Source organism: Mus musculus, chromosome 3, assembly GCF_000001635.26.
Source record: "Mus musculus strain C57BL/6J chromosome 3, GRCm38.p6 C57BL/6J".
Taxonomy (NCBI): Eukaryota; Metazoa; Chordata; class Mammalia; order Rodentia; family Muridae; genus Mus; species Mus musculus.
The window spans coordinates 18,220,328-18,244,180 of NC_000069.6; the positions used below are offsets into that span (position 1 = coordinate 18,220,328).

Sequence of the window (23,853 nt, forward strand, 5' to 3'; positions counted from 1 at the left end):
CAATGCTATCTCTCCAGTTATAGGTTTAGGTCATCAGTTATAGGTTATCAATTTTATTTATGATGAGAAAACTCTTGCCACCCCTCCCCCAAATTCTAGAATTTCTGTAACACTAATAATAACTTATATGCAAGGAGATTAAAAGAGTAAATTATTGCTGCTTAAATCAAATTAGTTTAAGACAATAAAGTATATATGGGTAAGAAAATAAGTTACTTCAGCAAGTTTCCGTGCACGTTACTGGTTAATTCTTGAAGTGAATCAATGTTTTCTAAAACCCAATGCTGCAGGTTAGTAGCAGATATTAGAACAGTTCATATTAAGGTTTTTGAAGAAAGCACTTCTCATGGTACTATACATGGATATTCAGCTTCATCCAGTTACTTTCAGATAACTCTTTTTTTTTAAATTGGGTATTTATTTCATTTACATTCCCAATGCTATCCCAAAAGCCCCCCACACGCTCCCCCACCCACTCCCACTTCTTGGCCCTGGTGTTCCCCTGTACTGGGGCATATAAAGTTTGCACGACTAATGGGCCTCTCTTTCCACTGATGGCCGAATAGGCCATTTGCTGATTCATATGCAGCTAGAGACATGAGTTCCAGGGGGGTGCTGGTTAGTTCATATTTTTGTTCCACCTATAGGGTTGCAGATCCCTTTAGCTCCTTGGGTACTTTCTCTAGCTCCTCCATTGGGAGCCCTGTGATCCATCCATTAGCTGACTGTGAGCATCCACTTCTGTGTTTGCTAGGCCCCGGCCTAGTCTCACAAGAGACAGCTATATCTGGGTCCTTTCAGCAAACTCTTTTACGCGCCAATTTTATGAACAAAAACAACCCAAAGGTTCTGTAGTATTCCTGCTCTCCAGGCGCCTTCTTTGTTCTGTTTTATTATACTTTGTTATAATTATTGATGAATAATAGTTGTTTTTAACACATGCCTTTAGTGTTAGACAGGTAAGTCCAACAGTTAAATAAAGGAGGTCATATAATATAGTATTATTTATTATGGAAGAGCAATTCTTTAGTAATTTGCTTTCCTGATGTACTACTTTTTTCTTTTCTTTTTACTTTTTTTTCTTTTTCATTCTTTCTGTTTTCTTGTTGTTGTTGTTGTTGTTATTGTTGTTGTTGGTGGTGGTGGTGGTGGTTTTAGGGGGGGTTCATTTGTTTGTTTTGGGTTTTTTGATTTTTGTTTTTTGCTTCTTGAGACAGGGTTTCTTTGTGTAACAACTCTGGATGTCCTGGAACTCATTTTGTAGACCAGCTATCCTTGAACTGACAGTGATCTGCCTGTCTCTGTCTCTCGAGTGTTGGGACTAAAGGAATGTACCACCACTGCCATGGTTCTAATGCATTCCTAAGAGTTTGCTTATGAAAATTGTTTTTTCACATTTCTCTTCCTCAGATATAATCTTCACCTTCCTATTCCCACACCTCTGCCTGCTTCCACTTTCATTCTCTATCTCCAGCCAAGCATGTACTTGCTGGAACATTCTCTGCTCCCAGAAGGCTCACCCTACAAACACTGGTCAGGCATCATGGCCTCCCTCAAGCGTTCCCAGTAAATTCAGCCAGCAGTACAGCTGACATGTCCCAGTGTTCTTAACTTCCATTTTTGCCTGGAATTTTTATTCAATATTTTTGATTAATTAATTCTAAACATAATCTCCCTCTTTCTCCCTCCCTCTCTCCTTTCCCCCATCCTTCTCTGTCTCCTACCCCACCCCCTCTCTCCTTCCCTTCCTCCTTTCCTTCCTCTGTCTTCCTCCATCCCTGTCTCCTCTCTCCCTCCCTTACTCTCTCTCCTTTTCAACTAGGAAAGCCATACAGGGAAGCAGTTTATTACCAACTCTATGTTTCCACCTGTTACCATGTATGCAATATTTTGTAACAAGGGCTAACACTTAAACCATAGGTCAGAGCAAGGTGTGCCATAAATAATTTTTAAAAACTACACATCTGAAAAATAATTGGGAAGAAAAACTATTCTTGAAGTTACAGAGTTTGGAAATTGTTGTGGGTCTTAGTACAAGCCCCATTCCCCACGCCTCACCCCCAGTACCTTCACTGGAGATCCAAAGAGTGATGAGCTGACTTTTCATATCTGAGTTAGGAAGTGGGAAAAAAGGATTTTAACACATGGAACAAAGTTCTGTGCACTATAGTCTACTGCCATTCTATGAATGCCCATTAAGAGGGTCATACTTTACATACTTACTATTGTAGGAGAATTAATTTGCAATAAAATGTTCATCTACTGTAAACCATAAAACTATTGAACCATAGTACCACCAAAAATAAACATTAAGCAAACACCACAAATAAAAGGCCTCGAGCCTTCCAAGGTGGCAGCTATACCTCAGTGTATTTATGATGACCTGTGTACCAGGGTCAAAATCTGCACAGCATGTAATACTCTGCAGGAGTACTGCCTGCCTGTATGTATACTCTGCCGGAGCACTGCCCAATTGTATGTATACTCTGCAGGAGTACTACCTGCCTGTATGTATACTCTGCAGGAGCACTGCCTGTATGTATACTCTGCAGGAGTACTGCCTGCCTGTATGTATACTCTGCAGGAGTACTGCCTGCCTGTATGTATACTCTGCAGGAATACTGCCTGCCTGTATGTATTCTCTGTACTGCCTGCCTGTATGTATACTCTGCCAGAGTACTGCCCACTTGTATGTATACTCTGCAGGAGCACTACCTGCCTGTATGTATACTCTGCAGGAGTACTGCCTGCCTGTATGTATACTCTGCAGGAGCACTGCCTGTATGTATACTCTGCAGCAGCACTGCCTGTATGTATACTCTGCAGGAGTACTGCCTGCTTGTATGTATACTCTGCAGGAGTACTATCTGCCTGTATGTATACTCTGCAGGAGTACTGCCTGCTTGTATGTATACTCTGCAGGAGTACTATCTGCTTGTATGTATACTCTGCAGGAGTACTGCCTGCCTGTATGTATACTCTGCAGGAGTACTGCCTGCCTGTATGTATACTCTGCAGGAGTACTGCCTGCCTGTATGTATACTCAGCAGGAGTACTGCCTGCCTGTATGTATACTCTGTACTGCCTGCCTGTATGTATACTCTGCCGGAGTACTGCCCACTTGTATGTATACTCTGCAGGAGCACTACCTGCCTGTATGTATACTCTGCAGGAGTACTGCCTGCTTGTATGTATACTCTGCAGGAGCACTACCTGCCTGTATGTATACTCTGCAGGAGTACTGCCTGCTTGTATGTACACTCTGCAGGAGTACTGCCTGCCTGTATGTATACTCTGCAGGAGTACTGCCTGCTTGTATGTATACTCTGCAGGAGTACTGCCTGCCTGTATGTATACTCTGCAGGAGTACTGCCTGCCTGTATGTATACTCTGCAGGAGTACTGCCTGCTTGTATGTATACTCTGCAGGAGGATAAGCACTGGAGATGAAAAAAAAATACCATGGAAAAAGGTGAATATCTCATCCTTCCCACAGGAACATGCAGTGACCCCGCAGGAGCATGCAGTGACCCCGCAGGAGCATGCAGTGACCCCGCAGGAGCATGCAGTGACCCCGCAGGAACATGCAGTGACCCCACAGGAACATGCAGTGACCCTGCAGGAGCATGCAGTGACAGTCTAAACATTCACTGGTCATTTAGTTCAGAACTTCTAAGCAATTTAAGAGGGTGTATTAGTCAGGGTTTCTATTCCTGCCCAACATCATGACCAAGAAGCAAGTTAGGGTGAAAAGGGGTTTATTTAGCTTACACATCCCACACCTCTGTTCATCAGGACTGGAACTCAAGCAGGTCAGGAAGCAGGAGCTGATGCAGAGGCCATGGAGGGATGTTACTTACTGGCTTGCTTCCCCTGGCTTGCCCAGCTTGCTTTCTTATAGAACTCAAGACTACCAGCTCAGGAATGGTACCAACCACAAGGGGCCCTCCCCGCCTTGATCACTAATTCAGGAAATGCCCCACAGCTGAATCTCATGGAGGCACTTCCCCAATGAAGCTCCCTTCTCTGGGATAATTCCAGCTTGTGTCAAGTTGACACAAACCCAGCCAGTACAGAGGGGTTATTAATTTTAGTTGAGGGATTTGGTCTGCTCTTCTCAACTCAGCTAAAAATTTGAAAGTAAAACCATATTCTCTACAAACTAAATGGCAATGTTAGGACTGGGATATAGGCAGTATTTAGAAAGTCAGGTATGCTTTAATAATAATCTTGACCAAAATCTAACGTAATTAAAGTATAATATATTATACTTCAATAATAACCTTACCCAAATGTAAGACCTGAAAGTCTCTTGTTTAGAGACTGTTATTGGCTCACCATCTTTGGTTTTCTTTTATCATCTACACTAATCAATGTAATTCTCTCAGTCCTAAGCAATAGAAACCCCACTGGAAACAGCATAAACATGAAGGGGACGTTCTTGGTATTTGGGTCAGGAGCAAATCTAGACTCAGGTGTGAACAGAAGTCCAGTAGGTGGACCTAGGAACATAGATTTTTCTGACCATTTCTGAATCGCCTTCCCATTGTCCTCTCCTGCTCATTTCTCACCTTAATGTCCATGTCAATTATTATCATCTTCCATGGTCTCCCTCAGCCATCTTGTTATTTTCACTGTACATTGATTGGTTCATAGCCAAAACTGTAGTCCACTAGCATCATTCTGGGTCTAGAAGCTTACATACAGCCTGACAGCAGCTGATGGATGGAGAAGAATACTGAAACCTGATGGCTTACTTTAATGCAATGGCCACAAACTTGGGGTATAATTTCCCAGATGTACTTGCCATCTTGGAGGCTTACTGCTGAATAAGCTCACTCTTTCTAGTTTTTTTCAAACTCAGACTGTCTGGTTCAATTCAGCTGCTCTGGTTCAAACTCCTCTCTAAGCTGATTGCTTCAAGGTTCCCTCCACCCCACCCCACCCCCACCCTGGCTTCTGGCTCCTTGTCATTCTCTGGTTCAGTCTGTCCTCACCTGTAACTTCTTTCTGTAAAACTATTCTGGCGAAACTGCCTTCTCTCTCTCTGTCTTTCTCTCTCTCTCTCTGTCTCTCTCTCTCTCTCTCTGTCTGTCTCTCTCTCTCTCTCCCTCCCTCCCTCTCTCCCTCCCTCCCTCTGAACTGCTCTCATCAGTCACCTCTGTGCTATTCTCATGAGAGTTGGGCATATCCTATCTCTGACACATTCTTTCAAATCTGTCTCTGATTCATCACTTCGTCTGCCCCTCAATTAGATGGCATTGTTTGGAATTAACATTTATACTAAAGGCATATCTGCGTTCCAGCCAGAGGGATTAAAGGTGTGTGGTGTGTCTGCATTCCAGCTAGCTCATACCTTTGGATGTGATTGCTTGACCGAGCAGCCATGTTGCTGGATAAAAATTCCTCTATCCTAGGGTAATGCTGAAGTAAGCCCAGAATCAGACAATTTTCATCTAAAATCTTGCAGTTGCTCACATTCCCATTTTCCTCAAGGCAGAGCCAACAGCTACTAGATTGTTTAAAGGCCTGCATCTTTTAAATCCTGACTCCTAAAGGAAAAGGAACTTTTCTAAGAACAACAGTTTGTAAAACACCCAAATTAAAGACTCAAAGGTCATGTACCAAGTACTGTGATCCTGAAGACATATTTTGAGGAAAAATAGTGAATAGATAAAATTTTATGTGGTGGAGGGAAGATGTGGCTTCTGAGAGAACTGTCTTGAGCTGACAGCTGCCTCCACTTGTTTTTACTTCCCTACCCCAAAATCACTAAGACTGAGTATAAAAATTAATGTCCATACATTACATTTCCAAAGAGAATACAAAGACATGTATCTCATAAACATTGCACATGTAACATTTCCAATAAAGTAGGCTCAACCCTTGAACAGAAACCTAACCTTTTATTTAAAACAGAAACAGGAATCTCTCCTCTCTTTACTTGCTTCATCCTAATCATCAAAAGCCAATAGTTACTACTCCAACCCAATCCTGCTACTATATTTCTGGGGTAGCTCTATCCCAATAGCACCCTTTTGTGTGGTGGAATTGCTAAATTATGTATGTCTCTGTGGGTTTGGGTTCTTTGTGACTTCCATTGCTGCATAATCAGTAGCTAACAATACATTCAAACATTAGTCAGCCAATAAATAGTTTTAGCTCAGAATGGGAAGACCAAAGATTTAGAGAAATAGGATGGAAATTCCTACAGTCACATGCACCAATAGTTTTAATTCTCCTCTCAATACAAAGAGCAACCTTAGTAGAATGTGTGAATGAAACAAAGTGTGTAAAACTGAGGACTATAGGCAATAAGCAACCTTGAATTCATAGAGAGGGAAGTGTGAACTTTGGATATTCTATTTACTTCCTAACTTCATTGTGAAGTCCTGAGACACTGATCTGGAACATATTCTGTTTTGTGTTTACCTCAGTATTTCCCACTTTCATGGAGAACAGTATTACTTGAGAAGTACGTTTGCCTCCATCATAGGTGGAGCCATGGGATTTTCTCGAAATCGCCCATCTTTCTCTATAACTCCTGTCTTTGGAGGTAAACTATTTTGCTGAAAGCCTTACTTCCAGTTAGTAGAGGGGCAAGTATTCAAATCCCCTTTATTTCTGAGGTGAGCACCCCATTCCCACTCACGCTGACAATGCCTTTCTGGCTTATTCTTAGCAAGTAAAATGAGAAAGTCAAATATCTCACCCTCTGCTTCCTTTTTATAACAAGCGCTCCATTGAATTTATATATGATATATTAAAATATGGTATTAGACTTGTTTGTTTTGTTTTTCCATACAGGATCTTGGGATGTTGGCAAGCTGACCTGAACTTCAGGTCTCCTTCCCGCACTTTCAAAAATGCTGAAATTACAGGTGTGAATTCCTACATCTGTCGATGTAATTTTATAAATGATCTTCTCATTGCAAATCTTAATTCTGGGCTGCCTTGATTCCAAGGTGAATTTATTCAAATCTGAGTTCTTGTTCCTGATTTTCAGTTTTGAACATCCTTAGCCAATCCTAGCAAAGAGCAACAATAAAACTCTACTCCTCAGAAGCAGCCCTGCACTTACCATCAAAACCAGACACTCCTCATGGTCCTACATTTACTATGGGATCTGGAGCTTCCTGTCGCTAATGGCACCTGCCTTTAATCCCAGCACTTGGGAGGCAGAGGCAGGCGGATTTCTGAGTTCGAGGCCAGCCTGGTCTACAAAGTGAGTGCCAGGACAGCCAGGGCTACACAGAGAAACCCTGTCTCGAAAAAAAAACAAAAAAAAAAAAAAAAAAAAAAAACAAAAAAACAACAGCACCCAAAACCAACAACACCCAAAAAACTATTGTTAAAAATAGTGAAAGGAAATTCCCAATACTGATACTGACCTCCACTTACATATGGGGTCCTGAATCATATTCTTGGTAGTGAACAATATTTGCTAGGTTTCTCAGCATTTTTTAAACCAATAGTGACTGTGCAGCAAATTATCAAAAGGCTTAGATACCACATTCTCCTTCACAACTAGGCTTTCCTACTCATGAATTGTTTGTCAGTGAGTTATATGGTGCCAGGCATGTCTCTAAATGCTGCAGGCATAGCAATGGGTAAAAAGACAGATTCTGATTCACATCAAATTGCAGTCATAGTAGCTGGGTGGAGATGGGTATCAAATAAATTGTAATTTGGTGTGATTTTTGAGGTTCTGGGGAGAAGACAGTTAAGTTTGCCTAGGAGAGCCAGGAAAATCCCACAGATCTGGTACATTTGTGTTGACTCTAGAAGGATACTGCAAGAGTCAGAAAGAGGCATGTGCAGTTTGCTGGCTGGTAAAACCCACATTGTTAAATACACGTGTTGGTGGAACAGCTTGAGTATAGCAGTGTCTTTGTATTTAAAACTGATTCATCAGCAGGAGTGGGTGGGTTGGCGAGCAGGGGGAGGCAGGAGGGGGTAGGGGGTTTTCAGAGGGGAAACCAGGAAAGGGGATAACATTTGAAATGTAAATAAAGAAAATAGCTAATAAAAAAAGAACTTCACTTAAAAAATAAAATAAAATAAATAAACTAAAACTGATTCATCAGTCCAGCTCTCTAATTCACTTAGGAGAAAACTAAAGGTCAGAGGGAAGGACAAGCATCATCACGCCTTTCTCACTCCTGTGGAAGTTTTACTATTATTAGTACATGTATAGCATGATTCTCGTTATTCTTTTTCAATAGGAACAAGTATTCTCAACCTGGCTATTCCAATAGCATGTCAGTGAAGGTTTGCAAACAGACAGAGGAGGAAAGAAAAAAAAAAAAAAAAAACACTTCAAGTAATAGTTCCTGGGTCACTTCTTCCTACTTAGGTGCTTGAGGCTGAGTAATAAGTATGCTCTGGCCATAGCCAAAAAACCATTCTTTTTAAAATGATCCTGTGACAAAACACTGTTAGCACGTCTCCTTGCTTTTTCATTTAGGGGTAATTACCTGTTCTGAGGAAAGATGTAAATTTGCAAATAAATGTTTGCATATCCTAAATAAAGTTTAAAGAGAAGTGGAAAACTTTGGTGCAGTTGACAAAGAACAGGGTCAAATAACTTTACCAACTATATAATTTTATTATATGACTCAGGCCACCCTATAGATTTGAACAGGGTTCTATAAGCTCCTTTGCCAATTGCTTTCTTTGGTAAGCAAATGCTAGTTTGGTGACCTCCAAAGAGGCACCGGCTTTGGGTTCTACTTGACTGCAAGCATCTGTTGACTTTTTCTCTTTAAGAAAGACTGTTTGAAAAGAAACCCAGCACAAAGTTTCTAAAAAGGTGCCTTGATTACTCCCACTGAGGCAGACTGGGGAAATGAGGGGATTTGTCATTGCAGCACCTACACAAGATGGACTAACCATGTTAAACATGTTAGCATATTATATGAGTTATATAGAGAAAGCACATTTGTGTCCTTTTTATTGAGAGAACATTTATATACACTATGTACAAGATACAACACAACTCACACATGTCTTTTCTATACAATATAATTGAAGGTATTTTTACCATCAATTTCATTTTGTTAATTACATTTGGGGGCAAATAAATCGCTCTGTGCTGCATCTTATGATCAAAAACATTGAAGGAAAAGAAATGCTTCTGGAGTGACCCTACAATCTGGCCAGCCTTCAGACCTACATGAATCTCAAGATGTAGCAACCACTGCTTTAGAATGAACGATAATGGAAGAATTTGAATGCACCAGGATTCAATCATGCAATGAGAAAGACATTAGGAAGATATATCCCAGAAGGTAAGAAGGTTCAGAGGACACCATTGCCAAATTTTCAATGTTTGTGTAGTAAAACAACTACTTATGTTTCTCACATACATTCAATATTGATTAAGTAGTTGAATGTAACATTCAATATGTCACAATGGAACACAGATCTATTCATTTAAGATTTAAAATGAAGAAATTCTGAGAAGCAATAGCAGACAAAACACAGATGACCTCAGGCCTCTTTTTCCTTACAAACAAGAAAAGACAGATCCAAGGAACGCTCTGAAATCAAGTGCTCTGTTCCAATCTTTTAAACTGAAATTGCATCAGGTCTAGTCATTGTTCATGGGTTACATGACATAAGAACATTTCCATGCACATCCGTATTGCACATTGAGCTTCTGGACTATTATTAACTAACTGAAACATCTCACCCCTGGAATAAGCTGGAAAACCTTCAATGCCCATGTCAGTAACTATTCAGAGTCCATCTACCTGCAGTGGGTTTCCTGTTAGGCCTTTGCTTCTGAAACTGGAAAGATGTGTATGTTATCTCTAGAGACCAAAAGAAAAGATGGAAGTTCCGCATGTGTCTATAGAAGACTTTGATTCAGGAAGAGATACTAACTTTAGCCAATTTCTCTAGAAAAATACAAGGGCTTCACATATGATTCTCTCTCTTAGAAAGCAATGAATCCTAAGTTTAAAATATGTTCCTTTTAGAATTGTGGATATTAAAGCCATGTATTATCACCTGCATAGATAACAGCTGTAAATACCTTAGTCAAAAATCATTACACTTCTTCAAGTGACTGATGATTTCATAGTTCTTGGAATATTTTTATCTTTTAGCACAATGCTCTACAACATATGGCACAACACACTGACAAACAAAAAAGGTAGAAGTAGTCTGAGATACATACACATATTTATCCATGCATATACATGTGTGTGTGTGCATGTGTGCACAATAGATATATATGAATACATTACATATGTGGTGAAAGATGTAGCAGGTATGAATACAAAGATATATCAACAAAGTTATGACTTCCTTTATACAATATGGTTCCATGGATCTTTGCCTATATGTAAAATGTCATGAAAACCCTGAAACAAATTTAAAATCCCACTCTTCACCTCAGGGCATTCTCTAGATATCACATTAACTACAATGCTCTGTTACATCAAGTGAGATGTAAACCATCTAACACCTTCTCGTTCAGCATATAATGCTATTTTTTACGTGCAATAGTAATGAGCAATGTCACATGCAACAGCATGCACAGCGCACTTTAGAAGGATGCTTAGAAGACGAAAGACTGAATAGCTTTTAATGAGTTTCCAGAAGATGAAAACACCCTTCTCCTTTGGCTCTAGGTTCCTTCAAGGTACATTTTTCACCAGAAACCAGTGGTCTGGAAGAAAATTTTCACAAGTTTTCAAAGGGTAAAATTGTGATTCTCAGTCTGGACATTCCCACCATGTTACAGATTCTAGCATCATGATTCCTGTTCCCTTCTGCATCTGAATACAGAGAAGCCTGAACACATGGAGAACCACAAATGCTCGACAAATGCTTACAGAGCCAGTAAGTCACTATGACAAGAAAGGATAGCCCCACATGTCCTATTCTAGCCCTCACATGTCTACACAGTATAGTGCAAACAAGAAATGGCAAGACATTTGTGCCTGCTTTCTTTTTTTGAACAATATACTGTTTGTTTTAAAAATTCAAATCCATATATGCATATCATCCTTAAATTTCTAGTAGAAATTATTTTAAGTTGTATTGGGTCTTAATTTTTTTTCTTTAATAAAGGGAAGTGTCTATCTCAGAGACACAAGAGTAGTAAAAAGAATATAATGGCATTAAAGAATGGGCATAATGGAATCAGTATTTTTATTTTTATTTTATTAACAACTTATATGTGTGTGCACTTATGCATGTGTGTAGAGTCCAAAGCTCATCAGAATTGCTGTTTCATATTTTGACCCTAGTCTGTCATTGAACTTAAAGCTCAAATTTAGCTATTGTGAGAATGAGCTTCAAGGATCTCTCTGTCTTCATCCATTCCTTCCAGTCCAACAGTGCTGGAGTTACAGGCTCATGCCATGTCTTACTGTTTGTCTTGAGACAAGGTTTCTCCATGTAGCCCTGGCTGACCTAGAACTCTGTAGAGCAGGATGGTCTCAAACTCAGAAATCCATCTGCCTCTACCTCCTGTGAGCTGGGATTAAAGGTGTGCACCACCAACAGCTTTTATGTAGGTTCTGGGGCTTTGAACTCTTCATCAACTGAGATATCTCCCCTGCTACTCAAACGATGCGAATTAGAGCCTTCTACATTAACATCATAGCTATGAAGGTATGAAATTATGAGTCAGAGGGATTACTTGAATGAGACATATTTCATGCCTGTATAAGATGAAGAATGTTTTTAGAGGATTTAATAACATGCAATGTAATAAGGAATACAATTGTCTTATGACTGATAGACTAAAAGGTTCTGTTGACATCATTCTATTTCAGAAACAGTTATACAATATACCAAATCTAAAGGTTATGTTTATCATCTAAAGTAGTTTATTTCTTCACATCCTTATCCCCAAAGACCAACATTACCAACACACAATTCAGCAGCACATTGCCCTTGAACATGATCAAACAATAAGCTACTTGCTTTCTAGAACTAGATGGTTTGCATCCTACCATACAGTCAATACGAGGCTTTGCATTCACTAAGACAACTTTGATTTTCAATTATAAAACTGTCTTTTTAACATGCTATGACCATCCATCCTGCTATGCTTTTTAAATGATCATAGAACCAAACATTTATGAATGATTGGGGATGGTTAACAAAAATGGGTTCAGCCTTTTCACAGGGAAGTTTTGTTTTGTTAAAGAAGTCATCTCTCCATCTACATGGAAAGGGAATTCATATGAAAATCCAGCCCCTCAAACTGAAAATGAACGAGACATGCTTTAAAACTGAAAATTCTAAGGAACAGGAATTTCAGGTGTTGAATGCACTCAAATTACTCTGTTTTCAAACAGATTTCTGCAGAAGAATAATCATTGCACCTACATATTCTTTTTTATAAACATTATTTTTCTTAATTAGGTATTTATTTCAGTTACATTTCCAATGCTATCCCAAAAGTCCCCCACATGCTCCCCAACCCACTCCCCCACCCTCCCACTCCCGCTTCTTGGCCCTGGCGTTCCCCTGAACTGAGGCATATAAAGTTTTATAAATATTCTTAATAGATAAGAACTTGCTAGAAAAAAAAAACTTTACTTTTTAAGTAAGAAGAAATGACATGTATGACATTGAATATCAATTTGTATGTATTTTATATATTGTGATCTTGAGGTAACCTAAACTATTCATACTGGAAGAAAAATAACTATGACTGCACCAAACAGTTCATTTATTCATTGATTCTTCATTGGTGCTCAGTGTCCCACATTGCACTAGGTGCTTAATCCAGTAAAACTTGTAAATTTTTCTTCATTAATTATTTAAGATGAAATTGCAAGAAGAAATGACAATGAATTTAAATCATATTATAGTTATACTTTTCTTAAAAATTCTATTAATTTTTATATTCAGCAATTATAGAATTAATTAATCCTTTCTACTTTTCTATAGACAAAAATATCCATTCCACATACTTCTGTATTTAAAAAAAAAAAGGCAAGCCATAAAGTGAGCACTTCAGCCATAAAATGCAGGGCGTAATTGATGTCCCCTTCTCTTATTCATTAAGGTAGCGTCACAGTTTTGTCCTTTGCCTTTCACAGAACAGTAACCTGGAGCAGTTTCAGTGGGATTTTTTACTTTGGATGAAGTACAGAGCCACTCTCCTACAAGGAGCTGTCAATTCTTCCTCCATAGCCTGCAGCCTGCATCACTATTATTTTTTTGAGAGAAAATGCAATGTAATTCTTAGTCGCCCAGGTCCCTTCAATACTCAGTCATTCCAGCTCTTCATTATCTAGCTGAAGGCAGCCATCATAGATGTGCATTGAGCCCAATGCCTATAGTTTGTGTTCCATTTTCAGACATTTGGACGATGCATTGAAATGCTGATACATAACAAACACTCAAAACTTACTATGAATTACTGGATAAGAAAGAGACATAGATGGATGATTTGTTACCACCTGTGAGACCTAAGGTGAAGAGCTCTCAAACCACTATGTTAGCAGGGGGGGAAATGAATGGTATTTATGACTATCTAATGCTGTTTCTCAAGGGCACCCAGTAGAGTCAGCCACAATCCATTCCTGCTTTTCCTTCAGAGCCTGCCTTGAGCAGGAATTACAGTTCAATAAAAGAAACATAGAAAATAAGATAATTTTCTCATGAAGGAAAATTACTACAAATTAATTATCCAACAGACTTGGAGCCCAGAAGACTAACATTGGTCCTAATGGGTATCATCATGGTGTTGGCAGGGCACATAAGTCAGGTCACCTTCAGGAGCCTCTAAGAAAAATGTTTCCCTATCTGTTCCAACTTGCAAAGTCTGTTTGTATTCTCTGACCAGGGATTCCTTCATTCCTGATGCATCTACAAAGCCAGTAGATCCTGGGTTCAAACTGCAAGCATAACTAACCCCCTAACTTAAAACAAAACAACAAAACAAAACAAGGCAGCACCAGTCATGTCATTCTTATATCCCAGCCCACCTAGCACGATTTTATTTTTGCCTTCCTTCACCAGCATGTACCTACATGTGTATGGTATAGAAGTATGCAAGTATATTTACACATATATGGTCACATGAGTGTGAAGTTTGGGGACAAATGTCCAGGTGGGCATAGTCATGTATGTGTATGAGCATTGAGGCCAGAGACTGAGTATCCTTTTCCATTACTCTCTGTCTTAGTTACTGTTTTACAACATAAGAAAACACTATGACCAAGGCAATGTAAAGTGAAAATTATTTACTTGTGGTATTGCTTACAAGTTACTCCATGATCACCATGGTGGGAAGCATGTTGGCAGCAAGGCAGACATGGAACAGAAGCAGTAATTGAGAGTTTATATCTGATCTACAAGTTGCAGGTGGGGGTGGGGGTTGGGGGGGACCAGGGGAAGGGGAAGAGGAAGGGGGAGATGGAGGAGAGAGTCAGAGAGACAGACAGACAGAGAGACAGAGACAGAAATTGGGCCTTTTGAAACTACAAAGCCCACACCCAGTGCCACACCTCCTTCAACTAGGCTACACTTCCTTCAAAACAGCCACAACTCCTGATCCTTCCCTAGTTGTGGAGTTTGAATGGAGATCAACCATTCATTCAAACACATGAGCTTATGGGGACCATTTTTATTCAAACCACCACACGGTCCATTTAATATACTGAGCCAAAACCTCTCACTAAAACGAGGGCTCTTGGTCTAGCTAACAAGTCTCCTCCAGATGCCCTCTCTCTTCCTCCCAAGGCTGAATCTAACGGCAGGTGGGCCTCAAGTTTGTCTGGCTTTTGCGTGGGTACTGATGATCCAACTTCAGTCCTCAAGCTGGCTCTAAAATGACTATACCCAATAACCTTCTTAATCCTAGACATTTGTTTTGAATAGTAATGAGAATCATCCAAAGTCTGGATTTCAGAAGAAAAACTACACACAGTATACACACTACTCCGTTGTCTAACCAAGAGCCTCTGACATGTCTACAGACCTTCCTGTTTTCTCTCATATTTTATGAAACATAAAATTCTGCCTGTGAGCCTTGGTGAACTACCTTGTGGCATATGAGTTTTCTCTGAGTGACCCATTTCCTTTTCCTATTTTTTTTTTCATAAACACAATGGAGCTTTATTCAGACACACACACACACACACAAAATACAATCAAATGTCATTTGCAGAAAAATTAATGGACTGCAGATTATGGTAAGTAAAATAATCCTGACTCAGAAAGTGAAATGTCTTCTTTTATATGAAGAATCTAGATTTTATATCTATATAATATATATGTGTAGAGTGTAGTTTTGTCTAAACAGCTTTGTGTTCCCAGCTGGTTATACACATGCACCTGGCCAGGATCTATCTCAGATCAGTGGATAAAACACACACACATTAGCTAATTTTTAAACTGGCTTATTATATCTGTGCCTGGACTCTTCTAAGCCTTGTGTGGCTATCATGTTTCACTCCTAGCTCAACACCTCTAAATCTTCACTCAGTTTAGCTGGTCAGTTACCTTTATCCCTAGTTCAACACCTCCAAATCTTCCCTCAGTTTAGCTGGTCAGTTACCTTCTCTGAAGCCCACTGGTCTTGCTGCCCTAGATGCTTTCTGACCACTTTCCCTTTCCACCTACATTTTGGAAGATCTTCCCTGTAGCTCCAAGCCTGTCCCATCTCTCTCTCTCTCTCTGGGTCTCTTGATTCTCTTCCTCTCTTCTAGCCTGCAGGAACCTGGAAATCCTGCTTCTTAAAAGAAAAGATAAATAAAAACAACCACTCTTGGTGGCAGCATAGTTCTCATTCACTGGGCAGTAGTAGCAATGGATGCATGTCTAGATCTTATCTGGGAGTGACTGAGCACAGCTGATATTTCCTGGTTTCTTATCTGTATATTCAACTGACTGCTGATTGAAAACACTCAAGAAGAACCAGCAACTGCTCTGAATGAACTTCTGCTCTTATCCTGCTCCTTAGGTAATACAGCACAGGTATATAAGTATATAAGGAGTATAAGGTATTAAAGGAACCCAGGGACGATTAAATTTATGTTATTTGGTAGATGGCACTTGAGCACTAGAGATTTTAGTATTGAACAACTGTCATTGAAAGGAGAAGCAACTTCTTTGTATAGACTGGCACTATCAGACAAATATTTCTTGCAAATATTTTTTTAATTTGCATTTCATTTAGTACTCTTCTCTATCTCTCTCTGTCTCTTTGTCTCTTTTTATTTCTCTCTCTGTCTCTGTCTCCCTTTCTGTCTCTCTGCTCTCTCTCTCTCTCTCTCACAGACACACACACACATTTACATTATTACAGGTAAATTGCTAATAATATAGCATGTAGGCACAGAGTGTGTGTGTGTGTGAGAGAGAGAGAGAGAGAGAGAGAGAGAGAGAGAGAAAGAGAAAGAGAGAGAGAGAGAGAGAGAGAGATGACAACTTTTGGAAGTTTGTTACCATAAATTGTGTTCTTAGCTCTCCTCTGCAAAGAAATAATTACAAAATCTAAACATCTTGACAGAAACATCTCAGTTGTACTGAATCAAATATTAAAGAATCATTACCTTGTGTTTAAGTGTCATTTAAATTTTATTCTATGAAAAAATTTATTCATTTTCCAAGTAATCTGTTTTTACCAAATGCAAATATAAAGAAAATATTTTTAAAAAGTAAAATTAGCTCTTTGCTAACGTAGCCTGAGAAGTTGTGTAATAGAAAGTCCCACAGAAGCAGAACAGATAGACCTCAAAGGCTGGTAGAAATGGCTTACTACTGGGTAAAATCCCTTTTACATCATCACAGGTAAATGGCTAATAATATAGGCATGTAGGCACAGCAGGATTCAGAAGAAAACAAGTAGACTCAAAAATTTAAAAGGCACAAATAATTAACCAGTTCCTTGAAAATCTGTAATGTATATGGTTGGGTAATGTACCCCACCCCACAGCAATAACATTTTCAGTAGCTAGCTACTAACAGAAAATATTTTCAAGGGGTTGGAGAGATGGCTCAGCCATTAAAAGCACTAATGACTCTTCCAGATGATCCAGATTAGCTTCACAGCACCGACATGGTCTCTTATAATCCTCTGTAACTCTAGTTCCAGGTGAATCTAATGCCCTCCTCTGGCCTCTGTAGGCATTGCATGCACAAAGTATATACACATACATGTATGTAAAATACATATACACATAAAATAAGAATAAACGAGGAAAACATTGTTAGTTTACTTTCCTGCCATTAGTTACAAGACTAAGCTGTTGACTAAACTACAGTGACCACTGGATGACAGTTTTTCACAGACTTACCTGGATATCTCGGGTTCCCAGTAAGAGAAGTACTCAGTATACACATGGTACAATGGCAGGTGTTTGATACATTATGATTAAAAGATATGAAATGTATTCATTGAGGATATCAAAATGAGTATGAGAGGAAATTTGGATTCAACTCAAGAATGTTAGGAGCATGTAGGTTTATGAAACTGCCCCTTCTCACAAGATCCACACATGTAACTCAAAAGCAATCACACTTATTTCTTTGGGTAGCTTATAGCTTCACTTGTTAATGTGAATTTTGGTAGGAAGCAGAAAAAAACATTTACAAAAAAAGTTACAGTACATGGACGTCTTTAAGAAGTTTTTAACTACAATACCAAAAATCATGACCAAAGGAAAAAAGAATGTACTGAGTTGCATCAAAGTAAAAAACTTTTGCTTTGCAAAAGATGTAGCTTAGAATCAAAAGACAATCCACAAATCCAAGGAATATATTTTCAGAACACAGACCTAATATTGTGACAAAAGTAAACAAAGAACACAAGAATTGCCAATTACAAAACAAATCAATCTCATTAAAAATTGGGCAACAAACCTGAGAAGGCAAAAAATGACCAAGGGAAATGTATGGACAGCAAACAACTATATGAAAAGCCATCAGTGAATTAAGAATCAAAATACTGAAAAAGTACTAATCACCTAAAAGAAAGCTATGAATTAAAACTGAAAATACCAAGTATTGCCAAGGATGTGAGGGCAGTGAGGCCACTCACCACTGCCAAGGAGGCAGAATAGAATAGCTACTTTGGAATACAGGTTGGCATTTTTAAACTGAATTAACTATGCATTTAATATGCAAAACAGTTGTACTCTTCATATTTATCAAAATAAGCTGAAAACGTAACCTTACACTAAACTTTTCACATGGATATTTTTAGCAGCCTTCTTCACAGATGTTCAAAATCAGAAGTCATTAAGGTCTTCTTTAGAAGAACATGCTGTATACATTCATATAAAGAAATATTAATAGATGATAAAGAAACAACTACACAGGAGCTTTTAATGCATGTTACTAAACCACATACATGAATAGGCTAGGAAAATCAAAATTAGACAATAAAGAGATCAATGATTTCCAGAGGTTAAAGAGTTAGAGTTTAATCAATAACCATGTCTTTAAAAACTAATTTTAAACTGGCTATTCATATTCATAAAATAAACCTGTACCTAAACAAAAGCGAACTCCAAATAGATCAAAAAATCTTAATCTAGGATTTGAAACCTGAAAAAATACATGCGGTCAATATACTCATACACATAAAATAAAAATAAGTCTTAGAAATAAAATACCCGTGAGTACATAAAAGAGAAATAAAACATATGCATGCACAGGCACACACATTTCATATCACTTGGATAAAACTATTACTGAATGTCTCATAATTTCATATAGAATTTGGGTTCTAGAACTAGGAAGCTGCTTGGAAACTGTCATTACCACAGATGACTAATTATGAAAATTATGTATTTCCTGAGGAACAGGAACCCAAAGCAGATGAAGGAGAGACTAAGAACTTTAAGAAAGAGATCCAGGGGAAAAGAAAGCAAGTAGAGACAGTATTACCCTTGCTCCCAAAAGGCTAAAATATCATTTGATCACTCAATTTGAGTCTACTGGAATAACAAAAAATCAAGGAAAGAAATGTAAATAAGGAAAAGTGAGCTTTTAAAAGAATATATGTGCATCTAAATAGTCCTCAGATTCTTGACCAACTCTCTAAGTGTGCAGTCACAGATGCAGAGCTGCAGGCTGAGCGAAGTTCAAGAGCTGCCCACAGTTAAAGGACATTTAGGGTCAAATTTCATCGACTTCCGTGCATATGGGCTACTGTAACAGCATATCACAAGCCTTATAGCCTTATGGTCTGTAGACAGCTGTTTTCTTGCTGTGGCCTCCTGAGAAGGTTTTATTATATATTGGTGATGCTGTTGAACAAGGAGAATATGGAAGCAATTGTTTTGGACAAGTACAGAGAACTACAGAGGAAAAATAAGGGGGAAATGTAACCTTCATTGGTGATACCTTTTTCCCTCATTTGCCATTAGGAAATCCTGCTGATTCAAACCATGCCCCATCCTTCCTATAATGATAACCTTAAGCTAAGCACTGCTACCCCTCTTTCCCCTGGAATGCTATGATGGCATCTGTGGTTAACAATCTCATGAAGCCATTGTCCTAGTAGGGAAAATGAATCCCCACCCCCAAAATCAAAGTGTCCTAAAAGCAGTGGTCGGCCCCTCTAGCTTCAGTTCCTAACATGGAAGGATCACTCTCTCCCACCAGTTTTGATGAATCTCTGATCTTGGCTCATGAAGAATAAGAGAAGGAAATGTGTGGCGGTGGGTAGGGGGACAAAGTTAAAACAGAAGACACAGTGGTAGACAGGCAAGGACAATAAACAACTTCTGGGTTGCCTTGTTCTCCCGGAGTTTTAGCAATTTTGTAGGTAAAACTAGCAACTGGCTTTGGAACATGCAGCATTCCTATAAAACATTATAGTACAAATGTTCTAGATAAAAGTGTTCAAAGGATAAAAACTGAATGTAACCACTGTGTGTATATCATCTCCTTGAGAATTAATTGGTAATGAAAACACAGTTGGATATTTTTATCATGTCAGGACTTAAAAGATTTCTACAAAGGGAGGTTTTTTCTCCTTTCTTCTCTCTCTCTTTCTCTCTTTCTTTCTTTCTTTCTTTCTTTCTTTCTTTCTTTCTTTCTTTCTTTCTTTCTCACTCGATCGATTGTTTGCTTTCCTCCTCCTCTTCCTTCTTCTTCTTCTTCTTCTTCTTCTTCTTCTTCTTCTTCTTCTTCTTCTTCTTCTTCTTCTTCTTCTTCTTCTTCTTCTCCTCCTCCTCCTCCTCCTCCTCCTCCTCCTCCTCCTCCTCCTCCTCCTCCTTCTCTCTCTCTCTCTCTCTCTCTCTCTCTCTCTCTCTCTCTATCTCTCTCTCCCTTCCATTCTTTCTTTTTCCCAAGACAGGGTTTCTCTGTATAGCCTTGGTTGTCCCGGAACTCACTCTATAGACCAGGCTGGCATTAAATTCACAGAGATTGGCCTGCCTCTGCCTCTGCCTCTGCCTCGCCTCCTGGGTGCTGGAATTAAAGACATTCAACGCCACTGTCCAGCCAGAAACTCTTAAATACAAAGTAAAATAGTAAAATAATTGCAGTAGATATGAAAGGGTCTGAAGTTCTACAAAGATTATAAGAAAAGGCTGAGGGTGTGGCTCAGTGGTAGAGTTTTTGCCTAGAACACACAGGGTGCTGTGGTCAATTCCAACTCTGGGGGTGGGCAGAAATAACTAAAAAGAAAACAAATTAGTAAAGAAGCTTTCAGAGATAACTCCATCAAAAGTTTATAGAAGTTGGATTTTTTTTTCTTTTTCAATGAACCTTTTGTTGTGGAAGTAGTTCAATGATAGAGTAAAGCCCTGGGTTTGACCCTCAGCAGCACTCTCCTCTGTTTCTTTCTCTCTCTCTCTCTCTCTCTCTCTCTCTCTCTCTCTCTCTCTCACACACACACACACACACACACACACACACACACACATTCAAAGTGGGGAGTAGAGTGAGAGACAGACAGACAAACACAGAAACAGAGTGAAAGACAGAGGAGAAATTAAAAATAGTGAAGCTTTATTTTCTTTATCCAACTAATGTAATCAAAATGAATTGTAATATCGACATCAGTAGTATGTAAGAGAACTTAATAGATCATTGGTAGTTATATAAATTATGACTGAGGGAGGTTTCACATCTATTACAACTCCAATATCCACACTAATCCAAGTGTGTGTGTGTGTGTGTGTGTGTGTGTGTGTGTGTGTTATTCTCTATGTTCATTTTCAGTGGCACCTAAAGCATACTATAAAGTGAGAAAAGTAAGTTGTAGTAGAGTGTGTTTTCCTGTGATTTATATCTGTGTATTACCAGTCATTCAGGCATATAACATACATAAGGCATTGAGAATATTTTGTTCTAGTCATATTTTCCCATTTACATGTCACATCAGACAGGACTTTCCTACAGTGATAAATTGTCCAGGTACAGAAAACAGAAGCCATTAGTCACATGGGCCTCTCTCATTAGTCACATAGGCCTCTCTGAGCTAGAACATCCTCTTATCTTTCCATAGTGCATGACAGTGTATATCAGCTGCTATGGGATGCAGTTCCCTATAGACCTGTATTGGAGTCTTTCTGGTATGAAGGAATTGACAACTGATGGCATGAACATTTCAGCAAATACTATTTAGTGAACAGAAAAAAACTGGCTTATTCAAAGAGCTTCTTGTGGAAAGCCTACCTTGCCTTTCTACCTCCCCGAGACATTATCCTGAGTTTCACAATCTGACTTGATTACCCTCAATGGTCTAGAATGAACTAGTTAGGTCCATCGATTCCTGCCCTGCATGTAAATGGAGACTGAAACAAATCACCTTCCTGTCTGCAAATCTGGAAGTGCAACTTAACTGGCATGGGGAGAAGCTGGAGCCTGTGTAGAATCACATGAGCTGAAGTTAAAGATCCAATCCCCTCCTGTGCTGAAGACTGCAGAAGAGGGACAGGAAAGCTCTGGAAAGTTCTCTCAAAGCTCAATGTGAGAAAGTGGAAATGCTATTATCTTGAGTATTTTTCAGTTGACATTTCAGAAGTGTGCAGATATGTGTGTGCAGTACAATTGTGTCATTGTCCCTAAAACCAGAGAAGTTATGACGCTCACTGATCCAAGTAAATACTGACAGATATTTAAATTGTAATTACTATTTTCCGCAAATCAATCTGCTTGGTTTACAAAAAACATGAAAACAGTGTAGGAAAAAAATAAGACACTGGTGGGAAAAGAAAATAAATTTGAAGTGAACAATTTTAGTTGTATTTCTCTACATCCATATTTCAAGCAGGATACTTAAGCCCTTCTGAGTTTTGCTGTTGTTACTGTTGTCCTGAGAAAAATAACAGGGCGAAGACATAACTATTATCACCTTTGCTCCTCACGAAAACTTGTGATAGCAAATACTGTTGTTTCTATTTTTTCCTAGTAAGGAAAATCAGGTAAACTGAGGCACAGAGCAGCACCTATATCCTGCACCTGCATTTTCTTAAAACATTTCTCTTTGAGCTAAATGAAATTCAAGAAAATTTTCTTCCTGAAATAGAGGGAACTCTGAGCTGCAACATATCCATGGGCCCACGAAAAGGCCATACTTGATGCTTAATGCAAACCTGAATAGCTACAGCCTGCGTGGTGCAACTCCATTCGGGCCTCTCAACTGTAGCCCGTGTGTGAGTGTGTGGAGGGTGAAAGAAGTCTTTATTAGGACATCCACTGGCTGCAGCAGATGCCAGTGTCCTGCAGCAAGGTTTTCCTGCACCCGCCATCCCTGCCGGACTCGGGTGTCCACGAGGTCGCGTGGCCGCGATCCCACGCATGCGTGGCCAGCCAGGCGCTTACCTGGTGCGCCGGGTAAGGAGGAACAGGGCCGAGAGCAGTAAGGTGGCGGCAAAGAGAAGGCCTAGGAGGGCGAGAGGCCCTGGCGAGGCGGCATCTAGGGTCGTGGCTCCCTGCATCCCGACGAGCTGGCGGCTCTGTAGGGAGCGATGGCTTCTGCACAGTGCCCTCTCTTCTAGACCAGAGGCTGTGGCCTGCCCGCTGCACAGAGCAGAATGTCACAGCGGCCCCCAAAGCTGAACTACAAAGTTAGTGGAGTCCCCTCCCCCCCGCCTCCCCCTGACCCAAGCGTTCCGCCTCGCACCGCCTCCCGCTCCGCTCCGCTCCGGTGACAGGAACCCTGCCAAGGAAGAGGGAAAGGATTAGGATTTCCCCAGATGGAGCCACAGAAGCCTGGGGGTTGGGGGGCGGGGGGGTGTTTTTGAGTCAGTCAGCAGTGAGCTCGCAGAAGAGACCCTGCCTGACTCCCTGCTCTCCCCACCCACTAGCCTTAGAAAGTGGCCCTGTGGCACAGGTCATCCTAAACAGCTGGCAGATACTGCAGTTTGTGCTCCCCATCACCTTCACCACCAGTGTCCACTGTGCTTAGATTGAGGTTGAGGGCATAATATATGCAAAGGTTCACACCAGAGGCAGAAGGCAGGGTCTTAACTGCCGACGCACAGCACAGAAAGAAGCCACAGGTAACACCAAGCTATGACACCAAGTCCACGTCCGTAGTGTACAGCACACTGTACAGGCAGAGAAGGAAGACATTCGAAAAGTATCTTCTCATGGGAGCTGCGGTAATGACTCAGCAGATACACCTGAAACATGAGGACAGGCGCCCTGCCTTAATAGAGAAAGTGAAAGTGGCTGAGGAAGAGAGAGACCTGATGCTAACTTCACAGGAGAGCCCCCATCCTACACACACCTTTTTTCCTGATTACCCATATTCAAGTTGTCTTGTAGACTTAGTTGATAAATATTTACGCATCTAATTAAATCCTACTCCAAAACCTCTATCTTATGCACTGGACAGGATACAGTTCCCACCCTCACCTATCCCCGAACAGTTACTGCTAACAACTTCAAATCTGGTCTCTGTGCCACTTAC

At 39.9% G+C, this 23,853-nt stretch overlaps 1 protein-coding gene across 3 annotated transcripts in view; it reads right to left on the reverse strand.

Annotated features, from left to right (window-relative positions):
* The window catches only part of Cyp7b1 (cytochrome P450, family 7, subfamily b, polypeptide 1), a 171,947-nt gene extending 148,384 nt beyond the window's left edge, over positions 1-23,563 (reverse strand). For 2 of the 3 annotated variants that reach the window (XM_006535384.2, XM_006535383.3), the window contains exons 1-2: positions 23,385-23,563; positions 22,761-23,097 (exon numbers count right to left, since the gene is read on the reverse strand). In XM_006535384.2, the coding sequence (XP_006535447.1) occupies positions 22,761-22,876 (116 nt within the window). In that variant the 5' untranslated portion in view covers positions 22,877-23,097; positions 23,385-23,563. Of the gene's footprint in view, positions 1-22,760; positions 23,098-23,384 lie in introns of those variants that run through there. The other variant, NM_007825.4, reaches the window with a different exon arrangement.
* Between the last annotated feature and the right edge of the window lie 290 nt (positions 23,564-23,853).